Source organism: Phaenicophaeus curvirostris, chromosome Z, assembly GCF_032191515.1.
Source record: "Phaenicophaeus curvirostris isolate KB17595 chromosome Z, BPBGC_Pcur_1.0, whole genome shotgun sequence".
Taxonomy (NCBI): Eukaryota; Metazoa; Chordata; class Aves; order Cuculiformes; family Cuculidae; genus Phaenicophaeus; species Phaenicophaeus curvirostris.
In genome coordinates, this window is record NC_091431.1 from 23,452,551 (window position 1) to 23,477,100 (window position 24,550).

Here is a 24,550-nt window from a genome sequence, read left to right on the forward strand (position 1 = left end):
CAAGTTCTTTAAAAGGAATTCCTTGCCAGACCCTGCGTTAGACCCACAGTCCCTTGAAAATACATTGTTATGATAAATGTTGCTTCGTGCTGGCATTTAATTTCTGCATATTAACCTGAGCCTTGAATTTCACTCTGCATGTGTCTAGTCTACCATCATCATCAGATGTGACATTTCAAGGACTTTAGGAGATTAATGTTTGTACCTTGTTGCGATCTAATTTTATTTTTTCCTTAGCTGTGGAACTTCCACAGCCATCCCGCAGCATGGAGGGCTTGGAGAATGGGGAAGATGATCTGCAGAGCCTACATCACTGACAGCTGGGAGGAAACCACAGAGGTCACCCCTGCAAACCCTCTTCTTTCTGTGCCTGTGGCTTTGAAGGCTTCATCTTACCTCACCAATTCACTGCATGCTGACCAGCTCAGAGGCACTGTGTGAAAGAGAGGCAGCTAGCAGCTTCTTTGGAAAATTATCTCCAATGCTCTACTTAGCCTATCCCTTTGCAGTAATATTTGATGTGTGCTCCCTAAAACATCAGCTAATGTAAATCCCAGCTCTGAGTCACTGAGCTGAATTTGACGTTCTGCAGTGAGCACTTGAGCTGTGCCTTTTAAAAAAATAAAACCCCCAAGAGATTCTTTATTATTGTCTTTCCCTGCTGCTACAAAGGCTGTAGGCATTGTGGCACTCTCAAGAAAGAGCTAATTGGATTGCACATGGAATGTGATGTGATGATGCACAACACCTTGCATTAGACAGTAGTTCAGCTGAGCCTCTGAATGTTCTAAGCAAACTGCTCAGGAGAGTAATTTACTGATTTTTGAAGTGGAAATGCACCACTAATAATGAACCTAAATTATTTCAGTTGGTTTGTCCCATAATTACGTATCTTGCAAAATTTTAAGTCTGCTTCTAAGTGCCTTGGTTTCATTCATGAAGGAAAACCACTTGTACTTATTCAAAGCTACACATCTACTTAAAGCAAATAAATGCTCTCTGTGCCCTACCTGGAGGAATATATTGGCAGGATCCAGAGTAATTCACTAGCACATTGGTGTGAAATGTCGCATCAAATCTTTCATCCGCACTGTAACACAGTAAAAAGAACACAAAAAAAAAAAAAAAAAGGCAAGCTGATGTTTAAGTTAATATGTCAACCTTAAAACAATCTTTAGGATGAATTTAATGCACAGGATGTCTGAATTAAGGTCCTGCATCTGGATAGAGAATCTTCCCTCAACCTGTGCCTATCTCAGCTTCTCATAGACTCTGTTGGCCTGCACCCAGGCATGCTGATTGCACACTGCAACGTCCTTAAAGAAGTGAGAGGCAGAGCTGTTGGATGTCTCAGAGAAAAGGCAGAAGTGAAAGGAGCAAAAGTGTCATGGTAGCTGTATCCAAAGACCAGACAGTAGGAATGCTGACACTTTCCTGGGGCTGTTGTCAGAATCGGGCAACTCACAGTGTAAATCAGATATTGTTACCCAAATATCAGTTGTAAGAGTAATAGTGGCCTGAGGCAACAATTCCGCAGTCTCTTAGGAAGCAGAAGGGTCAATGGTTTGCTTCAATCAATAGAGAAAGGTATTGGGGAGAAGTTGGTTTGGAATTGTGGCTTGTAGGAGAAGATTCATTGATGGCAGAAACTAGGTGAAAGGGATCAAAAATAGATAATTTCTTTAGGATTCCAGCAATTCTGAGAAAAATAAGGGAATAACAAGCTAGGAGCAGACAAGAATTCTTCAAGGGAGCAGGACAGGGGCTTGTTCCAGAGGTTCTCTTGTGACGAAATTAACTGTGGAGGGTTCCCCTGGCTGATGCTGTAAAGCCTTGCCTGTCATGGCTATGTGCAGGTCTATGTTGTGTGATTACATGATATTACACACCCTGTCTCACAACCAGATGTGGACATTTCAAAACCTTCATTCCTTCTGTAACCTGTTCCTTATTAATACCTGAGTCCTCAGTCCTCGGAATCGTCCTCAGAAGAAGACAATGGGATGAAATTGAAAAGACTAAGTGCAGAATGAGTGATAACTTCATGTCAAAAGACATAAAAGGTAGCAATAAAGGTGTTTATAAATGCAAGGAGACATGGAAAAGTCAAAGAACATATTTCTTGCTGTGGAAGGAAAGGAAATAACAGGGTGTAGAGAACCAAGGCATTCTGCACACTCTGTGCTTCACACTCCACAAACTGTGATTCACTGCAATTCATTCTCAGCTAGTGGCAAGGCAGAATACAGAAGGAACAGGTTAAAGCATTGTAGATAAGACATATTCCAGTTGTCAGGGCTGATGAAATTTCCTCTTGAGGACAGAAAGGACTGATTGAAATACGCTCTGAAGCTTTAAAAATTCTCTGTGAGGCCTTGTGGAGAACAGGGAAGGTCTCAGTGAATTAGGGAAGATCAAAGAGAATTGTGATTTTTTTTGTTAAAGGTGGAATTATGGACACATCAGCCAAACTTCAAAGATAATGAGGTGAAAACTGTTGGCGCAGATTTGTCAAGGGCCAACTGCACCAAATCAATCTAATTTTTTACTGATTAACCAAGAAAGAGGATGTGGGTGATATATCTGAAGGTTAGAAAGCCTTTCCCCATCATGTCCTTATTAAAAAAATTTAGTAATATAGACTGGGCTATGTGCCTCCATTTCAGACACTAAAAAGAAATAAAGAGTCTGTGAGGAAGAGAGCTGAAGCAAAGAACATTTAAACAATCCCGATCACTCCAAGTCTCCTTCAAGTATTTTAAATTGAGGGCTTGGAATGGAAAATGGATCTTGGTGAACTGGGGGAAACAAACAGGATGAAATGCAGTCCAAAACTAAGATGTGAGAGTAAAAGCCAAATCCCCCACACTAAGGAAATATCTGTCTAGGGAGCTTCAATTCAACATTGCAGAAGCGCTGTCTTGAGAGCTGAATTCTACTCTAGGGAGGAAAAACAGGTTAGACAGTGTTCAGAGGGGAAAGGCAATGATGGAGAGATTTATAAAATATGAGTGATGAGGAAAGTGAGAAGAAAGGAATGTTCGTTTTTTTCAAGTTGGAACACCATGGCAGAGACATGATAATAATTTTCCAGGAAAGCCATGGAAATTGTAAAGACAATATGAATTGTTTTCTTTCTACAATCACTGGAAAAAGGTAAAGAAGACATCTGCAGAACTACAGCAAGGAAGACTTAGATTGGCTATTAGAAAAATGTAGTAGCTCGTGCTTGTTTGCTTTTATTGCTACTGTTTCAAGAGTAAGAGCAAAATCTCCAGATGGCAAAAGGCCCAGAATTTCAGTGAAGCATGCATGGTTGATTTCCAGCATCTAATGCTCTAGTTCTAGGCTCCCACCGGCCATTGCACATCTTGCTTACCTGTTATACAGAAGAATGTCTGGTACCCAAATCTGGTCAGCTGGAAAGCGCAAGTTCTGCACCCCTGGGTATTCATACTGATCCCAAGACAAGTAAACATCAACCCAGTACTGTTGGCAAAAACACACATCAGATTATATGAGCTGGTAAAATTCTTCAAAGTTGTTTGGAATACTATGGGAACAAACTGGATTTTGCCAATCGAAATAACAGTAGTATGATAACAGTTTAGTGTTTGGCTTTGATTATTATGAAATGTTGACAGATATTGTGAGGAATCTACAGTATGAAGATTGAATGCCATGAGTTGCATTTTCATTTAGTGTCTAACCTCTCCACCTTGTGGCTCAAAGCTAGGCATCTAAACCCTTTTCTGGTGGGCCACCAGAAACCCTGGCAGTAATTACCTCCATGAAACACACTGGTTCTGAGCTGAGGTGGTTTGAACTACATTGATATCATCGGTGGTACATGGACAATGGTCTGAGAATCCCTTTTTGGTGTAAATGATTTAATGATATAAAGGTTAGGTGATTCTTTTAATAGCCACCTTGCTATGAGCAGTAGGTAAGTGAATTTTATGTCCCAGGGAATTGTTTCTGATTGTCTCTCCTCCGCTCCAACACAAACATTTAATTCAAGAAAGGTGCAGGCACAGCTTTTGCTGTGACTACAGCAAAACTTTATGAAAAGGCTACAAGGAAAACAGTGATCAGTGCTGTAACTGAAGGACTCCTTTGCAAGCAACAGGATACCCACAGGCTACCCACAGGCTCTACTCCGACAATCACAGTCCTGTAGATTGGTCTGGGTTAGTTATTGCAACAGAAAACAACTCATTTCTGCTGCAAATCCCAGCAGGCAGCTGAGGCAGAAACAGCCCGTTCAGCTGCACCTATTAACATGAGATAGTGTTTGGCTGCTAACGTCAAAGCAGAATTAGTTCAATCATTCAAGTCTCCCACAGGCCTTTCCCTCCAGAGCTGCATCTTTACTGAGCACAGGCCATTAAGGAGATCATTTAGGTGCCATATGACAATATCTCTTGCTGTACGTGGCCAGCAGCAGACCTGAGAGGAAATTCCATGCCCAGAAGCCCTCAGTGAAGATCACATTTCCCTATCCTGCATAACTACTGCAGGTCACTCCTCAGATGAGGCAGGCTGCAGAACAGGGAGGAGGAACATGATGAGGCTTGTAAAGCATGAAGGAAAGCAGCATTCCCATTGATGTGCCTGTACCCTGCTGAAATGCAGGGTGGAGCCACTTGCAGGACCTGACACCCAACCACCCAGCCCAAGCAGTGTGCACATGGTCCAGCATGATTGCAATGCAGCATTTAGGGGAAAGTGCTGAGGTTCTTTGTTTCCTGCCTTCCACTGGAGCACTTCTGGCTCCTTGTTTCAGATGGAGGTGGGGATTTTCCCAGAAGCCGTGAGTGCACGGTGTCTGTGTCTTACTGGGAGTCTGGCTCCTTCCTTCACAAGTCCCTTCACTAACCTTGGATAAGGCCTTGGGCCACTTGAAGAATCTCTCCTTCAGCTATGATGGGACCTTAACTATGGGGTCTTTGAAAGCAGATCCCTACTTCCACTGGCCTGACAACACAGTTTGTTTCACCCTCCAAAGGTCAACAGGTCTGCTCAAAGGATTAATGTGGTCTCCCACATTTTGTTTTCACTATGAAAAGAAGCAGTGGAGAAATATCAAAGGACTCACAATGTCTGCTTGTTTCACATTATAGACAAGTTAAAAGACAGAAATCTCACTTTTCAGCCAGGAAATCACATTCAGTAGTTTGCTATTAGAAAGGGTTGGGTTTTTTTTTTTAAATTTTTTGACATAAATTACTCACCATCTGCAGCCAAGCATTTGTGATCAGCACCTGATTCTTCTCATCCTTTGAACAAAGTGGGAAGGAAAGGGAAGAGAAGAGAAAAATGGATGAGACTCAAAGTACAGTTTGATTACAGATGGAAGAATTTATTTACCACAGACTCTTGGGGTAAAAAACACTAACTTTATAGATTATATTGTGAGCTTAGTGCAAAACTACTGAACTGCATTGCGTGGCCAAGACAAAAATCGCTTTGTTGTATCTTTTAAACATACAGACCTCCTGCATTTCTCATAACTGATCAACAACATAAGTGAAAATAACAGATAATCACATTTATTCTGCTGTGAACAATCAGACTGCTAACCAAAAGCACAAGTTTTTCCTTCTAGCTAGTTGGTCAAAACAAGATGGAGGTATTGGTGCAAGCATGGACCACTGCAGAGCAGGGGAGCATGACATTCAGGGGTGGTTTCCTGAACTTGGGTGATTCCAGGGGTGCACACAGTCTGGTGGAGATCCACCAAGAAGCTGCAGCTCTCACAATGGCAGCTGACCTGGTGTGGGTGAAGCCACAGCCATCCCACATACCCTCCAACGGTACAGAACACCAGCAAACAGGGCAGGCAAACAGAGCATGACCTGTCAGCCAGAGTGCGACATGGAAGTTTGGAGAGCACCTCTCTCCAAAGAGGGCATTCTACTGGCCCAGTGGAAGACCTGAGACTCACAGAACCCAGCACCCAAGCGCATTCTGTGACAATCTACACAGTTCATGATCACTCATCCTAGCAGACCCTCAAAGCAGAATGATGGGCGCTCATCTGAGAGCAAAGGCTGCTGCTTGATCTTGGGGTTCTGCACCATCTACTCCTGCAGTGGCCAATGCCTCTGTGCAGACTGAGGCACTGAAGGGAGAGGTGGCGGTCCAGATTCCAATCTGCTGGAAGTGCGTGGACCTTTCTTCTGGGGCAGAGGCAGGTGGCAGACATGCCTGCAAAAGGTGTGCTCAGATGGAGAAGATCCTGCAGCAAGCAGCTGAGCTGAAGGAGGCAGTGAGAAAGCTGTGCAGCATCAGGGAGGACAAGAAGGAGCCAGTTAGCTGATTCCAAGCACAGTCTGCAGTGGACTCACGCCCCGACAGCTGAAGAGTTCTCTGCTGGCTTCCAGGAGGGAGAGGGGACAATAATGAAGAATGGAATCTTGCAAGGGCAAGGCAAACCAAAGAGGAAATGCTCATCACATCAGGAACAATACTGAAGCCCAATACGGCAGCCCAATCAGTTTCTCAGATAACAACCAGTGCAAGTAAAAAAAGACAACAGGTGATAGTAGTGGGATACTCTCTTCTGAGAGGTATGGAGGCATCCATTTGCCAAACCAACCCGTTCTCTGGTAAAGTATGTTGTCTACCAGTGGCTCATATCAGGAATGTCACCAAGAGGCTACCAAATGTTGTACAGCCCACTGACTACTATCCACCACTGTTGTTTCACATGGGCATCAGCAATACCACCAGGAGCGGTCTGAGGGGCATCAGTCAAGGGACATTAGAGAACCCTGAAAGGGGACTCTTGAGGAGTTTTTCATCAGTCCTCCCAGTCAAAGGGATGGAGTTTGAAAGAGCGAGTTGAGTCTGGCAAATCAACAGATAGCCGCAGGACTGGTGCAGCAGCCAGGGGTTTGGCTACTCAGACCATGGGACTCACTTTGAGCAACCTGGTCTACTGAGGGTTGATGAGGTCCATCCGTTGGGGACGGGGGAGAGCATCCTTGGTAATAGGCTTGTCAACCTGGTGAAAAGGGCCTTAAAAGCCTAAAGGGACTTAAAAAACAGCAGAAGGGGACCTCCATCCATCCCACTTCTATCAGTTTGATGCCATTGCCAGTAACAGGTGCCCATAGTCTGCAGAAGAAACACAGGTCAGCAGGAGAGCACCTGAAGGGAAACACAAAGACTCTCCAGCCAGTATATCAGCTTCATCAGGGACCCAACTGAAGTGCCTCTATGCAAACACACACAGCCCAGGAAATGAACAGGAGGAGTCAGGGGTGTGCACATGCCTGCAGCGCTATGATCTCAGTGATGTCACGGAGGTAGGGTGATATGGCTCCTATGACTGAAGGGTTGGAATGGAGGGATATGGGCCCTTTAGGAAGGATAGGCCAGGGAAATGAAGGAGGGGGTATCATCTGCATGGATGAACAGGGAAGTCCTGGACAAATTTAAACACAAAAAGGAGGTCTTCAGAAGGTGGAAACAAGGGCAGGTAGCCTGAGAGGAATATGGAGAAACTGTCCAAGCAGGCAATGATCAGATTAGGACAACTAATGTTCTGATAGAATTAAATCTGGCCAGAGATATCAAAGACAACAATAAAAGTTCATATAGATATGTCAGTGATAATAGGAAGAGTAGAGTGCATGTCAACATTCTCCAGAAGGGAGCAAGAGACCTGGTTACCCAGGATATGGAGAAGGCTGAGGCAGTCAACAACTATTTTGCTTCAGTCTTCACTAGCCAGGGCTCAAGCCACTCCGTCCAAGTTGCAGAAAGCAAAGTGAAGAACCACCCACTGAAGGAGAAGATTGGATGCAAGACCACCTGAGGGCACCCTCAGTAAGTCTGCTGATGACACCAAGCTGTATGATATCGTCAACACACTGGAATGAAGAGATGCCATCTAGAGGGATCTTGACCAGCTTGAGAGGTGGTCCTGTGCAAAATTCATGAAGTACACAAGGCCAACTGCAAGGTCCTGCACCTGAGCTGGGGCAATCCCAAGCACAAGTACAGGCTAAGTGGAGAATGGATTGAGAGCAGCTCTGAAGAGAAGAACTTGGAGTGCTGGTGGATGAGAAGCTCAACATGACCCAGCAATGTGTGTTTGCAGCCCAGAAAGCTAACCATATCCTGGGCTGCATCAAATGAAGTGTGACCAGCAGGTTGAGAGAGGTGATTGTGCCCCTCTATTCTGCTCTCATGAGACCTCATCTGGAGTACTGCATGTGGTTATAGAGTCCTCAGCACAGGAAGGACATGGACTTGTTAGAGCAAGTCCATAGGGCCACAAAGGTGATCAGAGGGCCTCCCTTAGAAGTACAGGATGAGAGAGTTCAGCTTGCTTAGCATAAAGAAGAGAAGGCTCCGAAGAGACCTTATAGCAGTCTTCCAGTACTTGCAACAGGGGGTCTACAGGAAAGATAAGGAGGTGCTCTTTGTCAGGGAGTAGAGTGATAGGACAAGGGATAACAGTTTTAACCTGAAAGAAGGGAGATTTAGATTAGGTATTAGGAAGAAATTTTTTTACTGGCACTGCAAGAGGCTGCCCAGAGAAGTCATGGATGACCTATCCCTGGAGACATTCAAGGCCAGGTTGGATGAGGCTTTGAGCAACCTGATCTAGTGGAAGGCATCCTTGCCCATGTCAGGGAGGCTGGAACTAGATGATCTTTAATGCCCCTTCCAACCAACCCAAACCATTCTATTATTCTGTGATTCTTTTCCCTGTTTTCAATCCAAAGCTTATAATGTGTGTAGGTCTGCCTGCCTTTTGCATCACTGTCTCTCAGTAGATTCTCCCTCGCCAAGCCAACATCTAGATAATATTTTGTTGCTTGGGACTTTTCCTCTACGAATTATTGGAGGTGAGTTCTCATAAGTGTTTGTCACATAAGGTTAAGACACATTCCCATCTGTTGCTACTGGCTTCTCATTGAAGTCATGCTTTTCTCGGTCCCTCTCCTGTCTCAGAGAGGCACATGTTCCTTCAGTGTGGGCAAGCAGTGCAACCTGTCTTTTGGTCTTTGCACTGGATAGCAGCATGAAGCTGCCTGGTCCTGCTGCCTCTAACCACCCACAGTGTTTTCCTTTCCAGAAAAGCATTCTGGAGGCGAGCATCATTGCACCTCATCTGCTCCTTCCAGCAGACCTTTGCACACTTAGTTTTGTAGAAGGAGCTTTATGTATTGGAGGGTCTGGCCATCGTGAGATCACACTCCTGCCACTGCAGACCTGTGCACCCAGGAGCAGTCACTTATGGTGAGAGTGGAGAGTTTAAGAGAACTCTGTACTGGGAGTGGCATGGTATTCAAGCAGGGGCTGTGTGAAGAACAGACTACAAGCACAGGAAGATCAGCCATGTTCCTCAGGAAACACAATGCCTGCGCAACAAAGTATGTGAAAGGTGTTCCTTCTGAAGGCCTTGATTCCCCATTTGTCAAGAGACCAACCAGTTACTTTTGTACAGATGTTAAACGCAAAGGCCTGGATGCAAAAGCTGCTTCAGGACATGCATTCACCAAATGAAAGAGTGTGAGGAAGGAACAAGGGAAGAAATGAAGTTTCTGCTGCTAGCCAGGGTGTCAGAGAAGGCAGCCCTCTTATTCACTCACACAACTGGTGAATAAGAGGCTGCCAGGAGACTTGAGATTTGTGCTTTACCTGCCTTTTTGCCCACAATTTTCAATTTATTCTGCTGCTGTGGTGAAAAAAGGCAGTTGTTCTTGCCCTGCACGTGTGACATGGCCATCAACTACAGCTGGTGGTTGTGAGTTACTGCCTTAGGAAACTAATTTTATTTAAGTGTGTCATGTTAGAGTTTCTAGCACTAATTTTGAGACTGTTTGACCTCAAGCCCTTCAACAAAGGCCTGCAAATTCCAAGGACTCTCTGTCCCCACACTGCTACAGGGTGCTGGGGAGAGTGAAGCCACTGGCTTTGTCCCACTGTTTCACAGATGCTTCTCATGGAAACCACAGGACCTGGGCCAGACGGCCCCACATGTCTTTCCAGCACAGCACTGCTCTCTGACTGCTTACATGAACTGATGTACATGCTTGATTTCTTGGGGAAAGGATGAGATGTCACTAGCAAAAAGTGGCCAGTCCTCCATTAAATTCCCAAGTCATCCACACATAGTGGATATACACACATAGTTTGTATATTCTCCATAGTGGCTATCTCATCCTTAAATAACACTCCATGTGTTTGATGAACAATTTGCATCTTTTTCAATAAATGGGACCAAACATGAATCATTATTACAAGCTATTCCCTATTCATTGCCTTTTTCAGCATTTGAAATCACAGGCAAAGGCAGAAGGGTTGGAAAACGTCCCAAAAGGGCCAACCTTAAGTACTAATCAGAGTCTTGCATTCAGGCCATCTGCAAGGCTGCCTTTGCTTTTTCTTCCTGTATTTGTAAGCTGCTGTGACAGCACAGCAAAGTAAAGGGACATGCCTCGCTTGACCTGCTGTTCCAAAACTCAAGTGAGCTCTTAAAGTGGTGGAACATGGTCTGGGGAAAGGTTTTCACTGAGGAGCCTAAGTCACTGACTCCCAGGGGTTACACTCAAGAACACAGAGCTAAAATACTAAACTTTTAAATACTGAGAGGCTAAGAAAGACTTTATTCAAGGCTACCCCAACAGATTTGGTTTAACAGCATTATTGCAACTCATGGCTTTAGATATCTGACCATTTGCAGTGCCTCTGCTGCATGACAGCTTTTACAGTTGCCAGGGGACTGTGGCGAAGACAAGCCTTTGATTTCTGGGGATCCTGCTGCCTTTCCTTGAAGAGATGTGGAAAACATTTTCCATTTCAAGCAGATGAATGCTTCTCCAAAGGATGAATTTCTTTCCCTGCCACTGCTATTAAGTTCCTGGGTGATGATCAGGAAACTCTCATTTTAATCCTGTGTACCTTGGGGAGCAGATGTATAAATACTAAAGTCTCTTAAAAATCCTTGATGGCTAAAATTAGTTTCCCAAGATTAAGGAATATCCATGTGCTCAGGATCTGAATTCCCATATCTTCAAAGAATGTAGTACAGTCCTTTCACCAGGCAATCAGAAAATTGTTTAGTTAATGTGAAATGCCCAAGCTGGGTGACCACCACTGAAAATGCCACAAGAAAATCAGCAATACTTTTGTTAGAGCCAAAGCCACCAAGTACAGCTTGGGGAACCATGCTGAAAGAAAAGAAACTATTTAATTGTCGCTCACCAAGTGAGCCCCCTTCATTCTTTGCCCTGTGCCAGGCAGAAGTCAGCAAAAAAAAAAAAGCTGCACATAAAATTCAGGTAACTAAGGCTTCATGGTAATACTTCGTGCAAGTGTGTGCACAAAGTAGTATTAGGTAGGAAGCCATAATAGCAATGATGCCTAACTTTTTCAATTGGTTTACTGTGACTGACATTTTGGTAATGCTTGGCACTTAGAAGGCAGATAAAATAATAATTCATGGGTGAAGTAGGCCTGGCTTTCCCACTCTTCAAGCTCCCTCCATGCTAATGGAAAGAAAAATTTATTTATGCTTGAAATATGCTAGAAATTGGTCACACTGAGTTTTATGACCAGGTGAGAGAGTTTAGGATTTCACTTTAGTGAATCTGGGATTTGACTTTAATGAAGCTTTTGGTCTACAATTCTTTCTGTAATTTTTCTACCTGGAGTTTAAGTGAATACTATTCATGATCACTAGTTACAGATTTTCAACTTTTATAATTATGTCCAATCTGTTTTCCTTCTCAGATGCAGCATTTTGCATCATTCTCACTTTTTTGGTCTCACTGAATTTGCTCTTCCAAGGTGAGACTGAAATTTTTCACAGAGAAAAATCTTTCTGGAAAGATATGTGGTTTGGTAGATTAGGTGTATACAAGAAGGAACAGAGTAAACATAGCTCACAGAGGCTATGCAGGAAACCCACAAATAAATACAAAAGCATTACTAAGAGAGGAAAATGAAAGATGCTTTAATCTAGAGGGGTTGAAAGACTCAGTTTCTCTCTATAGCATTTATCAATGTTTTGTAATTAAATACAATTCGATGTTAATTAAATACAATGCTTCATAGTCCTTTCCTTATTAGTTCTCTCTCTTTTCTATACACCCTCTTTCAGTTCTTGAATGGTCCAGTTTACACTGAAGTTATATTTCTCTAAAAGATTTGTACAGGATGTACTATCAGGATTATGGTTTAATCTAGTGAATACAGATACTATATTTGGCATATAATATGAACTGGTGCTTATGTCTACTGGCATATTTATTTTTGTTTCCTTGAATCACTTGTCTTTTGATCTGGGTTTGCTAGTCACACCCAGCAGAGATTTGGACATGTGATAGTGCAGTGATGAAGGGTGGGAGGGAATGACCCAGCTCCTGTAAAGTCAGTGTAGGAAGGGACAGGTGAACTAAAACTCCTGGGGCAGCACCCACAGCTAGTTCAGCTGGCTGCCACCCTCATCTGCCCTGCTGGTAGGACCACTGCCAGCACTGGCCACCTCACAGACTCACAGGACCTCTTGCCTCCAGCCACAGCTTACAAAAGGGGAAACAGTGCTTGTGCCAGATTAACACTTGCCAGAATGAATAAGTACATTTTCACATGAGAAAGCAGAGTTGTTTTCACAGGTTGGCAGAGTTTAACAAGGCCTTTCTCCATCTTGCACCTTATGAAACAAAAGCACTTAAAAGTGAGGAAGTCAGCGGCTAAAAGCATTAAGATCTGACTGAGATTATGTGAAGAAACTGACACTACCAGGGCTGTGCAAGACAGAGGGTGGGTACCACAGGGCTGGATGTTGCCTTCCTTCTGCCTCCTCACCTACAGTTTATGGCATAGATTCTACAGACAGGCATCCTTTAGCTTTGGCAGTTCTCACTCAAACGAACAACTGTCCCAGTTTAGCAAACTCCCAGCATGGTCAGCAGTTAAACTCGGCAGCCCCCAACCCCTGCACACAGGAAAGGGGAAAAGGAAATCAGAGAAAGAGACTTGTGAGTTGGAAACTAGAACTAAATGAGCTTTAATGAAACAATAGCAATAAAAAGAAAAAATATAATTATTAATAAAAACATAATGAATTATATACAAAATCATTGGAATGCATGGAGTAGAGCTGCCTCAAAGGGGGAAAAGGATTCTCGCTCATAAGCTGGTGGGGCTCATCAGCAGGGATTAAAACTAGGTTCAAAGGCAGAAGGGTTTGTAACCAGGCTCACTACGGATGAACATGCCAGTGTTGAGGGTGAAATCAATAGCCCAGCTCAAGTGCATCTACACCAATGCATGCAGCGTGGGCAACAAATAGGAGGAGCTGGAAGCCACTGTGCAGCAGGATAGCTGTGACTTAGTCACCCTCACCAAAATGTGGCCAGATGACTCTCACGACTGGAATGCTGTAATTGCCAGCTACAAGCTCTTCAGAAGGATTGGCAGGGAAGGAGAGGTGTCGGTGTGGGTCTTTATGTTAGGGAGGGGTTTAGTTGTACAGATCTCAATGATTGTGATGATAAGATTTAGTGCTTATGCGTATGGACGAGAGGGAAGGCCAACAAGACAGATTTCCCACTGGGAGTCCATGACAGACCATGTGACCAGGATGGAGAGGATGATAAACTATTCTGCAAGTGTCTGGCAAAACTCTTGCAATCACAATCCCTTGTCCTCATGGGAAACTTCAACTTACTGGTTATCAGCTGTGGTTCTCTTTCTTTTTCTCCCCTCCTTGCTTTCTCTTTTACTTGCTAGAGATTTAACAAGTCGATGCCTATCTTATTCCTAAGAGTTCACCTGTGCAAATAAATTCCTTGAAGTTGATTGTTTGGTGTTGATTTGTCTAATCTAGCCTGAGAGAATCTATGAATTTTAGGGCCCAAGCCCCTCACAAACCACACACCGCACACACAGACACACACAGAGGAGCCCTGTATGATCCAGTTTGGGTTGCAACAAGGCCCTGCATCTGTACTCATGATCTTCTTGATGCTGGCAAATTCTTGCATTGCTTCCTGATTTAGAGACCCATGGGAGTCATGTTTTCTGGATTTTCGAGTTGGTTGATTTAACCACTTGTTGATGCCACAGTCCACTACAAGGGCTCAACTGCCAAGAGATTTTCTAGGACTATTTTTTACGTCATGTCAGGTAAGCACTTTAGGTGACCTTGAATGTTTTTCACACACCATAATTGGAGCTTGCAAGACCACAAACCTGGGGCAATGCCTTGAGCTGATTAGCTTCTAGCATCTGTAGTGTGTATGGAGTTGGAGGGGAAAAAAAGCTTTGTTTCTGGTATGTGTGATGACTTGTATTACGTGTTTCGTATTGTGGATAATCAAAAAAGAAGACTGGAATCAAAGATGTTGTAGTGGACATTGACATAATGTATATAGAGTGCTTAAAGGAATGTTGATTTTGTAGAAGGATGGATTTCACATTCACATGTGAAACCCAACGGGAAAAAGTTTTTATGTAACTAGTTTTGACTAACTGACTTTGAAAACGCACAGTCACAGCCCTAGGGCTAAGAAGTCTCTCTTACCACCCTGAGTCTTCAAATAACTACAAGAAAATTCCATCAGTGAAAGAAGGGCTGAAGCATGATCTTTGGAGCTAAGATGCCTCTGCTAAACTTGAAATTGCTTGCTTAAATTTGTTTGAAGTCAGCTGGAGGATTTCTCTGCTCTTTTCATGAAGCAGACTGTGAGCTCTTGGTGTGAATGAGTGACTAGTTGTAAGTGCTAATCTCGTCTCTCTTCCAGTTAAATGCAGTTGATAACATTTCAAAACAGAAAGCTGCTTACCCTGCCTGAGTGGCTGCTGCCTGCCTTCAGGAGCACTGCATCTGGCCTGAGCTGTCACTTGTACGGCACAATGCTCAGGAGCTAGAATTTCAGGGTCCTGCTTACCCTTCCAGGAAAAGCATCTAGTGCACTACACGTTTCCAGAAAGACTGAGAGAACTTCAGAAAGTTTAAATATTTGAGACCTCTGTCAAATTGATTTGCAGCTGCAGAAAGGTTTGCACACTCTCTCTATTCCTCATTCCCTCCATGATAGTTATAGTATATTGGAAACCAACCCATAATAGTGACTATGGACAGAGTGGGATGAGGAAAGGAGTGTTCCACTGTTAGCTGTGTTGACACGGTGAAGGTGGTCAAAATTGTTCTTCCTGCATTTTTTTCCATGTAGATGGAAGAAATTCTCTATGAATCGTGTTTTATTATACAGAAACCTCTTCATGATGAAAAAAAGGGATTTGGATTAATATGTTAACGTCTTCCTTGGGTCAAATCTCCGATTTTAAAAAAGCAAGTTGCAAGAAAATTAGAGGTCTGTGCCTCCAGATTTGGCTTTTATATATACCTAACCTCATCTCAGACCAGGCTCCTTCCGCTGCAGTGCATGATAAAGACAAGATGGGAGAAAAGGCCAATGCCATTACAATGTTTAGTGAAGAAGTGTAAGTGCAGTGATGCCAGCTTTGAACTGCACGTGGTCATCCGTTATTGCACCCAGCATGGTTCTGAGAATATATCATTAATAATTTGTAGTAATACATGGTTTCTAATTTATTGAATTCTTTTTCTTTTAAAAACAAATGGAAAAAACTACATAATTTATCTCCTTGCAACTCATGTTGTGTCAGAGATGGCTGTAGTTTTAGGAGGATATTGTGCTCCAAAGTGTCAAGGCATGTACTCCAGCATTTAGTGAGGCTGCTTAGCCAAAGACAGTCTGCTTTCACGTCTGATAGCCTCATTAAGAGGAAAAGTATGGTACCTACAAGAGAGATTAGGTTTGTTATGCTAAATGGGCTAAATGGGTGTTGTAGAGAACAGAGGACCAAGTAACTTACCACATCAATTATCTGCAGCAAAGAAAGCTGGAGCTCAACTACAAGAGGCTGGGAGTCATTCACTACTGGTCGTTCAAGGCGATTGTAGTTTCTCAGTAGTTCTCTATACAATCGCCTCTGGCTTTCACCCTGCTGAGAGACTAGTGGAAAAGAAAGAAGACATCCATTATTTGGGTTGGTCACACTCTCCTCTTTCTTTACCTGTTTTGTTGAAAAGCTCGTCTTAAGGCGTTTCAAATTTGGAAGCAGTTTGCCAAAAATACCAAGATTTCTGCACATGGGTTTAACAGACAGCTTTTCTGAATATGTGACTGTTGATCCCTCAAAAAAAAAAAACAACCTACTGACACCCTAACTCATTGCTAACACTCAGAAACTACTGAACAGCACCTGGGGCTCTGAGTAAATGTCCCTGTCCCTTGGTGCTCCTGTTATTGATGCTCAGTGGAGATGTTGCTCAAAAACCACCAGACAGATTCCTGAAACACAGTCAGAGGCTTTCTGTTTACTAGTTCTCGTTTCCTACAGATTGACTGCTATAAGTATATGCTGGTATTACTTGGACACACCCAGAATGAGTAACAGGTCCTTATTTCTTGGAGCTGATGTATCAGGCCTTTTTCTGTGTTCAGAAGACTGTAGCAAGCATTCTTCACTTCTTCTTCAGTTTTGTGCGGCAGTCTTTGCAGGCTTTTGGTTACTTACCTTGCCTTTTCCCCTTCTGATGGCAGCATACTTGTTAATGCTTAATGAGGTGGTGGTATGAAAGCTAGAGTACTTGTCTTCACTCACAGATGTTATAAATAATATCTTTTTGACAATGCAAACAAACTGTAACAAACACATCTGCCTTTTCCAGGCTCTTTTTGTGCGCATCATACCCTGCAAACCCAAACCAAGCTCTTCTCCATCATAGCAGCCATGACTTTTAAAGCTAATAATAAATGAGGTTTATAAACTGTTTATAAGCCTGTTTAATTCGTATTCTCTTCAGTTTTCCTGATACTAAAAGGACCTTTATGTCTTTCCAGTATGGCAGTGCCTACTGAGTAAGGAGGAAAAGTATTCCTGCTTATTTTGGTAAGTTACACAAACACATCATCTTCATGGTCCCTCCCTGCTCTTGCACAATACATTACGTGATCAAGGGGATCCAGAATAACACTTGCTAACATGTCAGTATTGGACGCTGTGTTATCACCATCAGCAAAGACAAGTACCTCCTTATACACCTTACGCAAGCTTCCCTGCAAAGTGGTGATTTAGGTCTTTTGTTATGGTCTTGGTACTTGCTTTCCAGTGCCTCAGTACACCACAACTTCCTTGTAAGGTCCTCTGTGGAAAGTAAACCAGTGAAAATAACTACACGTTATTCCATGGGGAAAAAGGCTCTGTATTTTGAGCAAATTTGCCGACCTTTCACTCACCTGCCCACTCCACCACTACCACCACCATGCCGCATTCCTGTGCTTTAGGGAAGAAATGTCTGCCTGCACTACTGCTCTCATCTTGAGTACTTACGTAACATTTGCCTTTAACCTTCCTTTAAACTGCCTGCCATAGCTTTTAGGAGGGAAAAGTACCCTTCATCAGTCTCTGGAAGTCAGCTGGGCTGCTAGAGTGCCCTGGAACCATCTCTGTCACGGTGCATTAAAGCAGACCCCCCTCAAGGGAGGTCTGATTTGGAAAGATCTGAGCATAACCCTTTGCTGTGTGCTTCGGGAAGCTGTCTTTGTACTGTGTGCTCCAACCATGCTGAAGCCAGGCCCCTTTCCCCATTAAACTGCATCAGCTGAAACAGCCCAATATTGAAATACTGCAGTTTTGCACCTAGTTGACAAGATAGACCTGTATTTTCGTATGTTTTTTCTTTAAACTCTAATCTTCAAATAGTTAATGTTTCATACTCCAGAGAGATCCTTGTTTTTTCCTCTCTAATGCCTGTGCTAATGCATTGTGACACTACATCACCGTGTGCTAAATGAACTATTTGCTGGTGATGGGGAAGTATGGATCTATCAGGATTTGCAGGAAAATAAGCATTACCATTGCTGACTCCTCAGTCATGGAAATCTAACCAATATCAGTGGCACTGTTTCACCTTGTAAATTAAGTTGGAATCTTAAGGTTGCCAAGTTAGCCTCCCAAATGCAATGTCAGACTTACTTGCCTATGTATGCTATAGGTAAGTACAAGTAACTGGCAAAGCTCACAATCCTTTCTAGATAAAGGATCTATGAGCAACTGAGAGACTCTTACGGCCCCAGACAGAGTTTCCTCTGTTTCTGAATTATCTTTGAAGCAGTAGGAAAACAAACAATCTTATTAAAATTTGAGCAAAGAACACTGTATGCTTATTTCAAGTTTAGCAAGGCTTCTAACTTCATTTCTGACAACATCCTCATAAATATTCTTCTGTGGCTCCCAAGCCAGATGAGCTAACAGTGAGGTGGACTGAAAAGTGGCTGAACTGTCAGGCTCAGAAGGTTATATTGAGCAACATAGTCCAGCTGAAGGCTAGCCAGTGGTGGAGTACTCCAGGGATGGATACTGGGGCTTATGCTGTTTAAAATCATTATGAATGATGAGACAGAATGCACCCTCAGTACGTTCAGAAGGTACAAAACTGAGGTGTGTATATGGTGCAGCATATGGGCTCGCTGCCATTCAAAAGGGACTTGAAAAACTGGAGAAATGGCTGAAAGGAACCTCATGAAATACAGTGAGAGAAAGGGAAAAGTCACACCCCTGGGAAGAAGTAAGCCCAGGCATCAGGATGGTCTGGAGGCCCACTGCCTGGAGATCAGGTTGGCTGAAAAACCCTGGGGGTCCTTATAAATACCAAATTGACCATTAGGTGGCAATGCACTCTTGCTGCAAAGGCCACCAGAACACTGTGCTGTCTCAAGCAAAGCTTCACCAGTGTTCCAGAGTGGTGGTCCTTCCACTCTGTTCAGCACTGGTGAGACACTGCTGGACTGCTGGGTGCCGTTTTGGGCTCCTCAGTACAAAGGAGAAATGAGGTTACTAGGCCAGGGTCTAGATTGTCCCTCAAACCTGACTGTCCAAATAATTGCAGGCAACTGGGAGGCTTAAGGCAACGAATCTCCTGGTGGTTTTGTGAAGAGCTCTATGGAAAACAGAGGTATTCATGGACAACATTCAGCTTTTTAATGCCTGTCTGAATCTCCTCCCATGCTTCTGCATGTGCAAAGAAGTCTGAAGGAAGCCTGCTAATTTATCAACATGGCCTATAAACAGCTACCAGCCTCTTGGGAATACATACTATAGTCGAATTTCATCTTTCTTTCTAGGGTAGAATTCCTGATAACTGCACAGCAAGATAGCCTTCATAGGAGCCATTTCTCTATTGCAGAATGTTACTGCCTCCTTTAACAAGAGATACAACAAAATCTAGGTCCTTCCCAATTCACTACTGTGAGACCAGGGAACTTTCCAGGTAGGGTGGTACTGTGTGGTATCTGCTGTGCTGGATCAGAAAGTCCTATGATATGGAAGAAGAACCTGTTACAATAAAATAGGAGAGGTAGCTTGCCAATGGACTCATTTCTGAAAATGTGTCCTTGTCCCCTTTGTTCCCTACAACATGCTTGCCTTGAATTATTTCAGCAGGAAATAAAGCAAATCTTCCTGCTGTTAGTTTACAGCCTGAGCTCTTCTTCCTCTTTATCAAGTGCAGACATGTTGCAATGTTGCAATGTCCCAGACACAGCAGGCCAAGAGACTAGGACTGAAACATGGGATAACTGTGTATTAAAAAGAAAAAAAAAATTGCTGAGACCTTCTCAGAGCTAACCTAGAAGCAAGTTAATAACTGCATCCATGTACTTGGACAAAGTGTGGATTCATAGCTAGAGGGAGAGAGGCCCCTCTGATAAGGCTTGCACAGATGGTGTCTCATACTGACTGGGAGCCTTCATGGTATCTATAAAGGGGTTTCATTCCTCTGAGACACTGCAACTAAATTAGATCAAGCTGGTGGTGGCTGATGTCAGCTCAAAGTCAGCAACTGTACAACCCCACATCCAGTCTCAGACTGAATTCCTCACGTTCTATCACCAGTGATGGCAAGGAGAGCTGCATCAATTGGCCTGCATGTTTTATGGTGACCTAAGACATGTGGATCTCGGTATAACTCAGACATCTGCTCCATCTGCAAAGCCAGAAACAAAATAAATACTGCAAACTTCTGAGTAGGAAAAAAAAATGAAAGAGAAAAGAAAGACAATGAGAAAAAATAGGAAATAAATAAATAACAAACTTAAAAATTACAAGAAAGGGAGAGGGAGAGGGAGGGGGAGGGGGAGGGGGAGAGGGAGAGGGAGAGGGAGAGGGAGAGGGAGAGGGAGAGGGAGAGGGAGAGGGAGAGGGAGAGGGAGAGAGCAGTAAGCTAAGATCAATAGCATATTCCTGGTCCATCACATTGCTGCTTTTAAATATTTTGTTCCCTGATAGTTCATAAAAGATCCTAAATTGCAGCGATATTGTTGCTGTGGTATATATTCACCCGCCTTGTACCTCCTGCAGGTACTTCACCACATCTATGTCCTTTTTTTCTGTCTGTATTATTACTGTGATACATTCCCTCTGTATGTGTTTGGTTGGTTGGTTGGTTGGTTTACTGTTTCATAAAAGTAACTGAATGGAGTTCTGGCCAATTTTGAAAAATAGAGTCATTATACTGAGAGGTATTGTTACGTTTTGTTGTGTAATGATTGTATACAATCTTGTTATAATTGGAACATTTGCAGATCAAAAAAAGCCATTAGGAAAACATATAGATAGCAGAGCTAAATCCTAGAAGTTCCATGTATTTTCCCAGCATTCTGCAGACTCTTCTGCTGTAGCTTCTTTTCTATTATTTATATTCATTTTAGTTTATTACTGTACTCTTACAGGGATTTCTTTGGGAATGCAAATAGAAAGATCACAAGCGGACACTCACACACTATAAGCAGTTACAAATATTATGAGGGAAGTTACAGGAGTATACCAGAAAAAAAGAAGGTTGTTTCATAGGCAACTTCACCAGAATAAACAATCAGAATGGCAACAGCAATTAAAAAATTTGTGGCATATACTAATGCTGGTAGCTATAAAAAACCACCTACTTGGTTTTGTATATTTTGCAGATTTCTGAGAATGTAAAGCATGTCACTGCCATATGTCACTTAATCCCCTGAGACACAGATGTGTCCTATCTGCTTTTGTTCTTATGTGCAGTGTTGTTGTTTTTGTTTGTGACTGTAAATGCATCATTTCTTTCAATGTCCTTTGGTTTAAAGCATGTTATCCCACCGCCAAGGAAGAGTATTCACATAAGAAACATGGAATCACAGTAGCTGCCTTAACCTTGTATGCATCTGTGTCTGTGTGTTTGCATGTTACGAATTTGAATACCTCTCTCATTTAAAAGCTCTTTTTAATCTGCTTCCCTCCTAGGTAATCTTTAACTCTAATCTTTGGCTCTGGCTATGCAGATTGTTTCTGCATCTTACACGCAAAACTCATTAGATATCCAGAGGAACGTGAGAAATGCCATGTTTTCATAGGCAAAAAGGACCTAATCTTCCTGATATTGGTCATTTCTGTTCTTTCACAGCAGATAAAGAGCTCCCTGCAGAGATGGGTATTAAAGAGAATGCTAGGACAGGTTTCATCTCAAAGACTTAAGGCACATGACAACATGCTAAAAAGAGAATGTAGGCCATTACATAATGAAAGTATGGGATTATATTTTTGGTCCTGCTGGCTCAGTGCAGATGTTTTAAAGGTTGAGATATGTGTGTCTGTTGAAGAGATACACAGTAAAATATTAACAGTCATTAACCATATTTTTAGTGTAATGCTAGTTTACATTAGCTCATGCAATATAACTGTAATTACTACAATACTAGGTTTGGAAGGAACACAGGACAAGGGAGTTGGAAGACTGGTGAATAGGGGGCATTCCCCTTGCTAGACATGTTTCAGATGACTGTGGCTGTCTGAAGGTGACTCTCACCAGCCATAATGTGATCTGTGAGGAGGAGCAGTGATGGAAGCCAATGGAATGAAGCAAAACCATATGACAAAAGTGATATGCTGGTGATATGGTGATCAGTGTACTCGAGTGGGCTTCTGGACTCCCTGCTCCCACTGGCTCACAGAGCAGTTTGTCACATTCCTTCACCTCAATCACATTTGAGCACCCAAACAAGTAAACCAAGGGAAAGCCCAAGGGATAGCACTATGAACTTCACTAACCAAGTGCTGCCAGTGAGGTAGCCATGGCAATCTGTACAGCATTCACAAACAGCTTTTCACAGACACAGAAATTCTGCACCTTCCCATCAAAAGCCCACTCAACACTGTGCCAGGCACATGTGGAAAACTGAGATCTGGGGAAACCATATGGGAACAGACAGGTACAATAATGATTTCAGTGGAAACAGGCAAGTCTGGTTAAGGCTAGTTGGGTTTGGTTTTTTTTTCTAAACATTGTGAAGATGGTATCAGTGATAGAGTGAAGAAATCTTCAGTTTACTGTGTAACACAGTTCTCCAGGCTCCAGTTTCCACTCCAAATATGTCACAATATAGCTAGAAAGAAGTTGAAATCTTCGTTCTTCCAAGCTCTATTCCTCAGTCACAGATACACTTTTCTAGTAAAAGAAAGCTTGTTCCTTTTTTCATACTTCAGAAGCAAGGAACGGATTTTGCCTCAAAACTACGGCCCTAGTGTGCTGTCACCAAAGCAGCAATGATATCGTTTAACTTCTCTGGGCAATGCAGAGGGCAGGTTGGAAGTGGAAATGTTACAGACAGTAACTTGTAGAAATAAACCACCCAGGGTGTCCAAAGGTGTTGTAGTGGGTACTTTTCCTCTTTCCCTTCTGCAGTACTGGTCAGTAGGAGCGGTTATGAACCCAGAGATTGCTACTTGCCCGAAAAACAAACTTTTGGTTTGCTAGCAAACTGCACTTGCGTAGCAACACTAAGCAGCAAAGGTAGCAATGGAGCAATATGCAAGGCTAATGATGCCTTCTTCCCACATCACCCAAGCCTCAGCTGCTGCCTGTGAACAAAGTGAGATCTGCAGTTGCTGCAAGGCACAGGCAAGGCAGAAATGTCCAAAATGAACATGGATCTGGGAATATAGAGAAAGTTGAAAGCTTGCCTTACCAGTATCAGAAATTCAAATGCTAGATGATGTGAAACATGATATTAGAGCTTCGTGAAAGGGATAAGGACTACCTTAATGGAAATCTTGTCTGCAACTTGAATGGCTGTTTCTTTGCCCTCCTTTTCAATGCTTAGTACCTGAATTGGGAATTAGGAAGATACATTTTCCCAAATGTGAAATTGTTTCCCTTCTTGCGAAGCAAAACTTATATAAGACATCTATAGATGAAACTCAACCCTGCATTAAGCAACACTGCTGAGTTTTCACTAGGTCAGGCTAAACTTGCTGGCAGTCTATGTGAAAGATGCTGTGCTGCTAACTGGCTGGTTAATGTTTGAAGGTTTTGGCAGCAGAAGTGTTTACTATCAAGGGATGTTTTCCAAGAGAAGTCTGAGGCTTTGGTGATCCAGGTGTTCAAAGACAAAGGAAGCTATAGAGGGAAGAAAATTCTCAGCAGGGATTCTGAATTTATTTCACACTGAAGACAAAAGCTGCTCCTAATACTGCCTTAATGAGGTAAATAACTGGCTTTGGGCAAATTCAACTTGTGACCAAGCAAACAAAGTCTGTGGAGATCTACCCTAGGACACCTGAAATTGTAAGAAGTCCTTTGTTTTGGTGGATTCAGCCCAGATTTGCTTATGTGCATATAAAGTGGCTAGGCGTAGTCTGTATTGTGAAGTTTACAGGGTTTTTTTTTCCCAAATTCTGAGAGGGAAGATCACAGTGATAGTTGACCATTGGTAAGCCTTGATCTTTCTGTTTTTAGAATACTAGATTCTATCATCTTTTCCTCAGGTTGAGGTCTTGAGTTCTGGTTTTGTTGGGATCAGTGGGGATATAAAATATGCAGCTGTCCTTGCCACACCCTGCCAGCCACACCTGCATTGGCTAAGTCACTGATCCTGACTAAGTAAGAGTAGAAATGAACTACAGTGAAACTTACGCATTTCTAGTGTGGTCATCTGGGGAGCCTGAATTTGTCTTAAATTTACTCTGTTGATGTAAAGCTTTGGTAACCTCAGTCTCATGCTCCTGAATTATGTCAAACAAAACAAAATTGAAACAAAATTGGTGCCCCAAGTGTCCAGGTGGTATATGACAGCCATCTTATGATACAGTAGATTGCCTTTAGATACAGGATACTTGGTATCTGAGAAAGACCAAAACTAGCTGGAAAAGCAGAATGTGACCCTGTGCTGTCTGATCTGCTCTCTTGTATTCCCCAGCATACAGACTTCCTGAGTCTGCTAAAGCATTTGACCCAAAGAGAAAATTATTTGCTCATGAAGGAAGAGGCCTTCTCTGGAGAAGGATGTCTCCTTTCCTTACCCACAGACCTGTTCCCATTTAATCTATCCTCTCTCTATCACCCTGCCCTCTCATAGTCATTGTCGGGCAATGTACAAGTATATCTGATGATAGCAGGAGTGCTGAAGTGCTTGAGCTGAGATACCTATGGAACAAATTTGAATTATAATGTAAATAGAAACTG

General features: G+C 42.9%; 1 protein-coding gene across 1 annotated transcript in view; it reads right to left on the bottom strand.

Moving 5' to 3' along the window:
* The window catches only part of LOC138733027 (neuronal acetylcholine receptor subunit alpha-7-like), a 51,522-nt gene that overhangs the window by 20,124 nt on the left and 6,848 nt on the right, over positions 1 to 24,550 (bottom strand). The window contains exons 3-6 of the mRNA XM_069879898.1: positions 15,871 to 16,010; positions 5,235 to 5,279; positions 3,380 to 3,489; positions 1,011 to 1,090 (exon numbers count right to left, since the gene is read on the bottom strand). Coding sequence (XP_069735999.1) covers positions 1,011 to 1,090; positions 3,380 to 3,489; positions 5,235 to 5,279; positions 15,871 to 16,010 — 375 coding nt within the window. The remainder of the gene's footprint in view (positions 1 to 1,010; positions 1,091 to 3,379; positions 3,490 to 5,234; positions 5,280 to 15,870; positions 16,011 to 24,550) is intronic.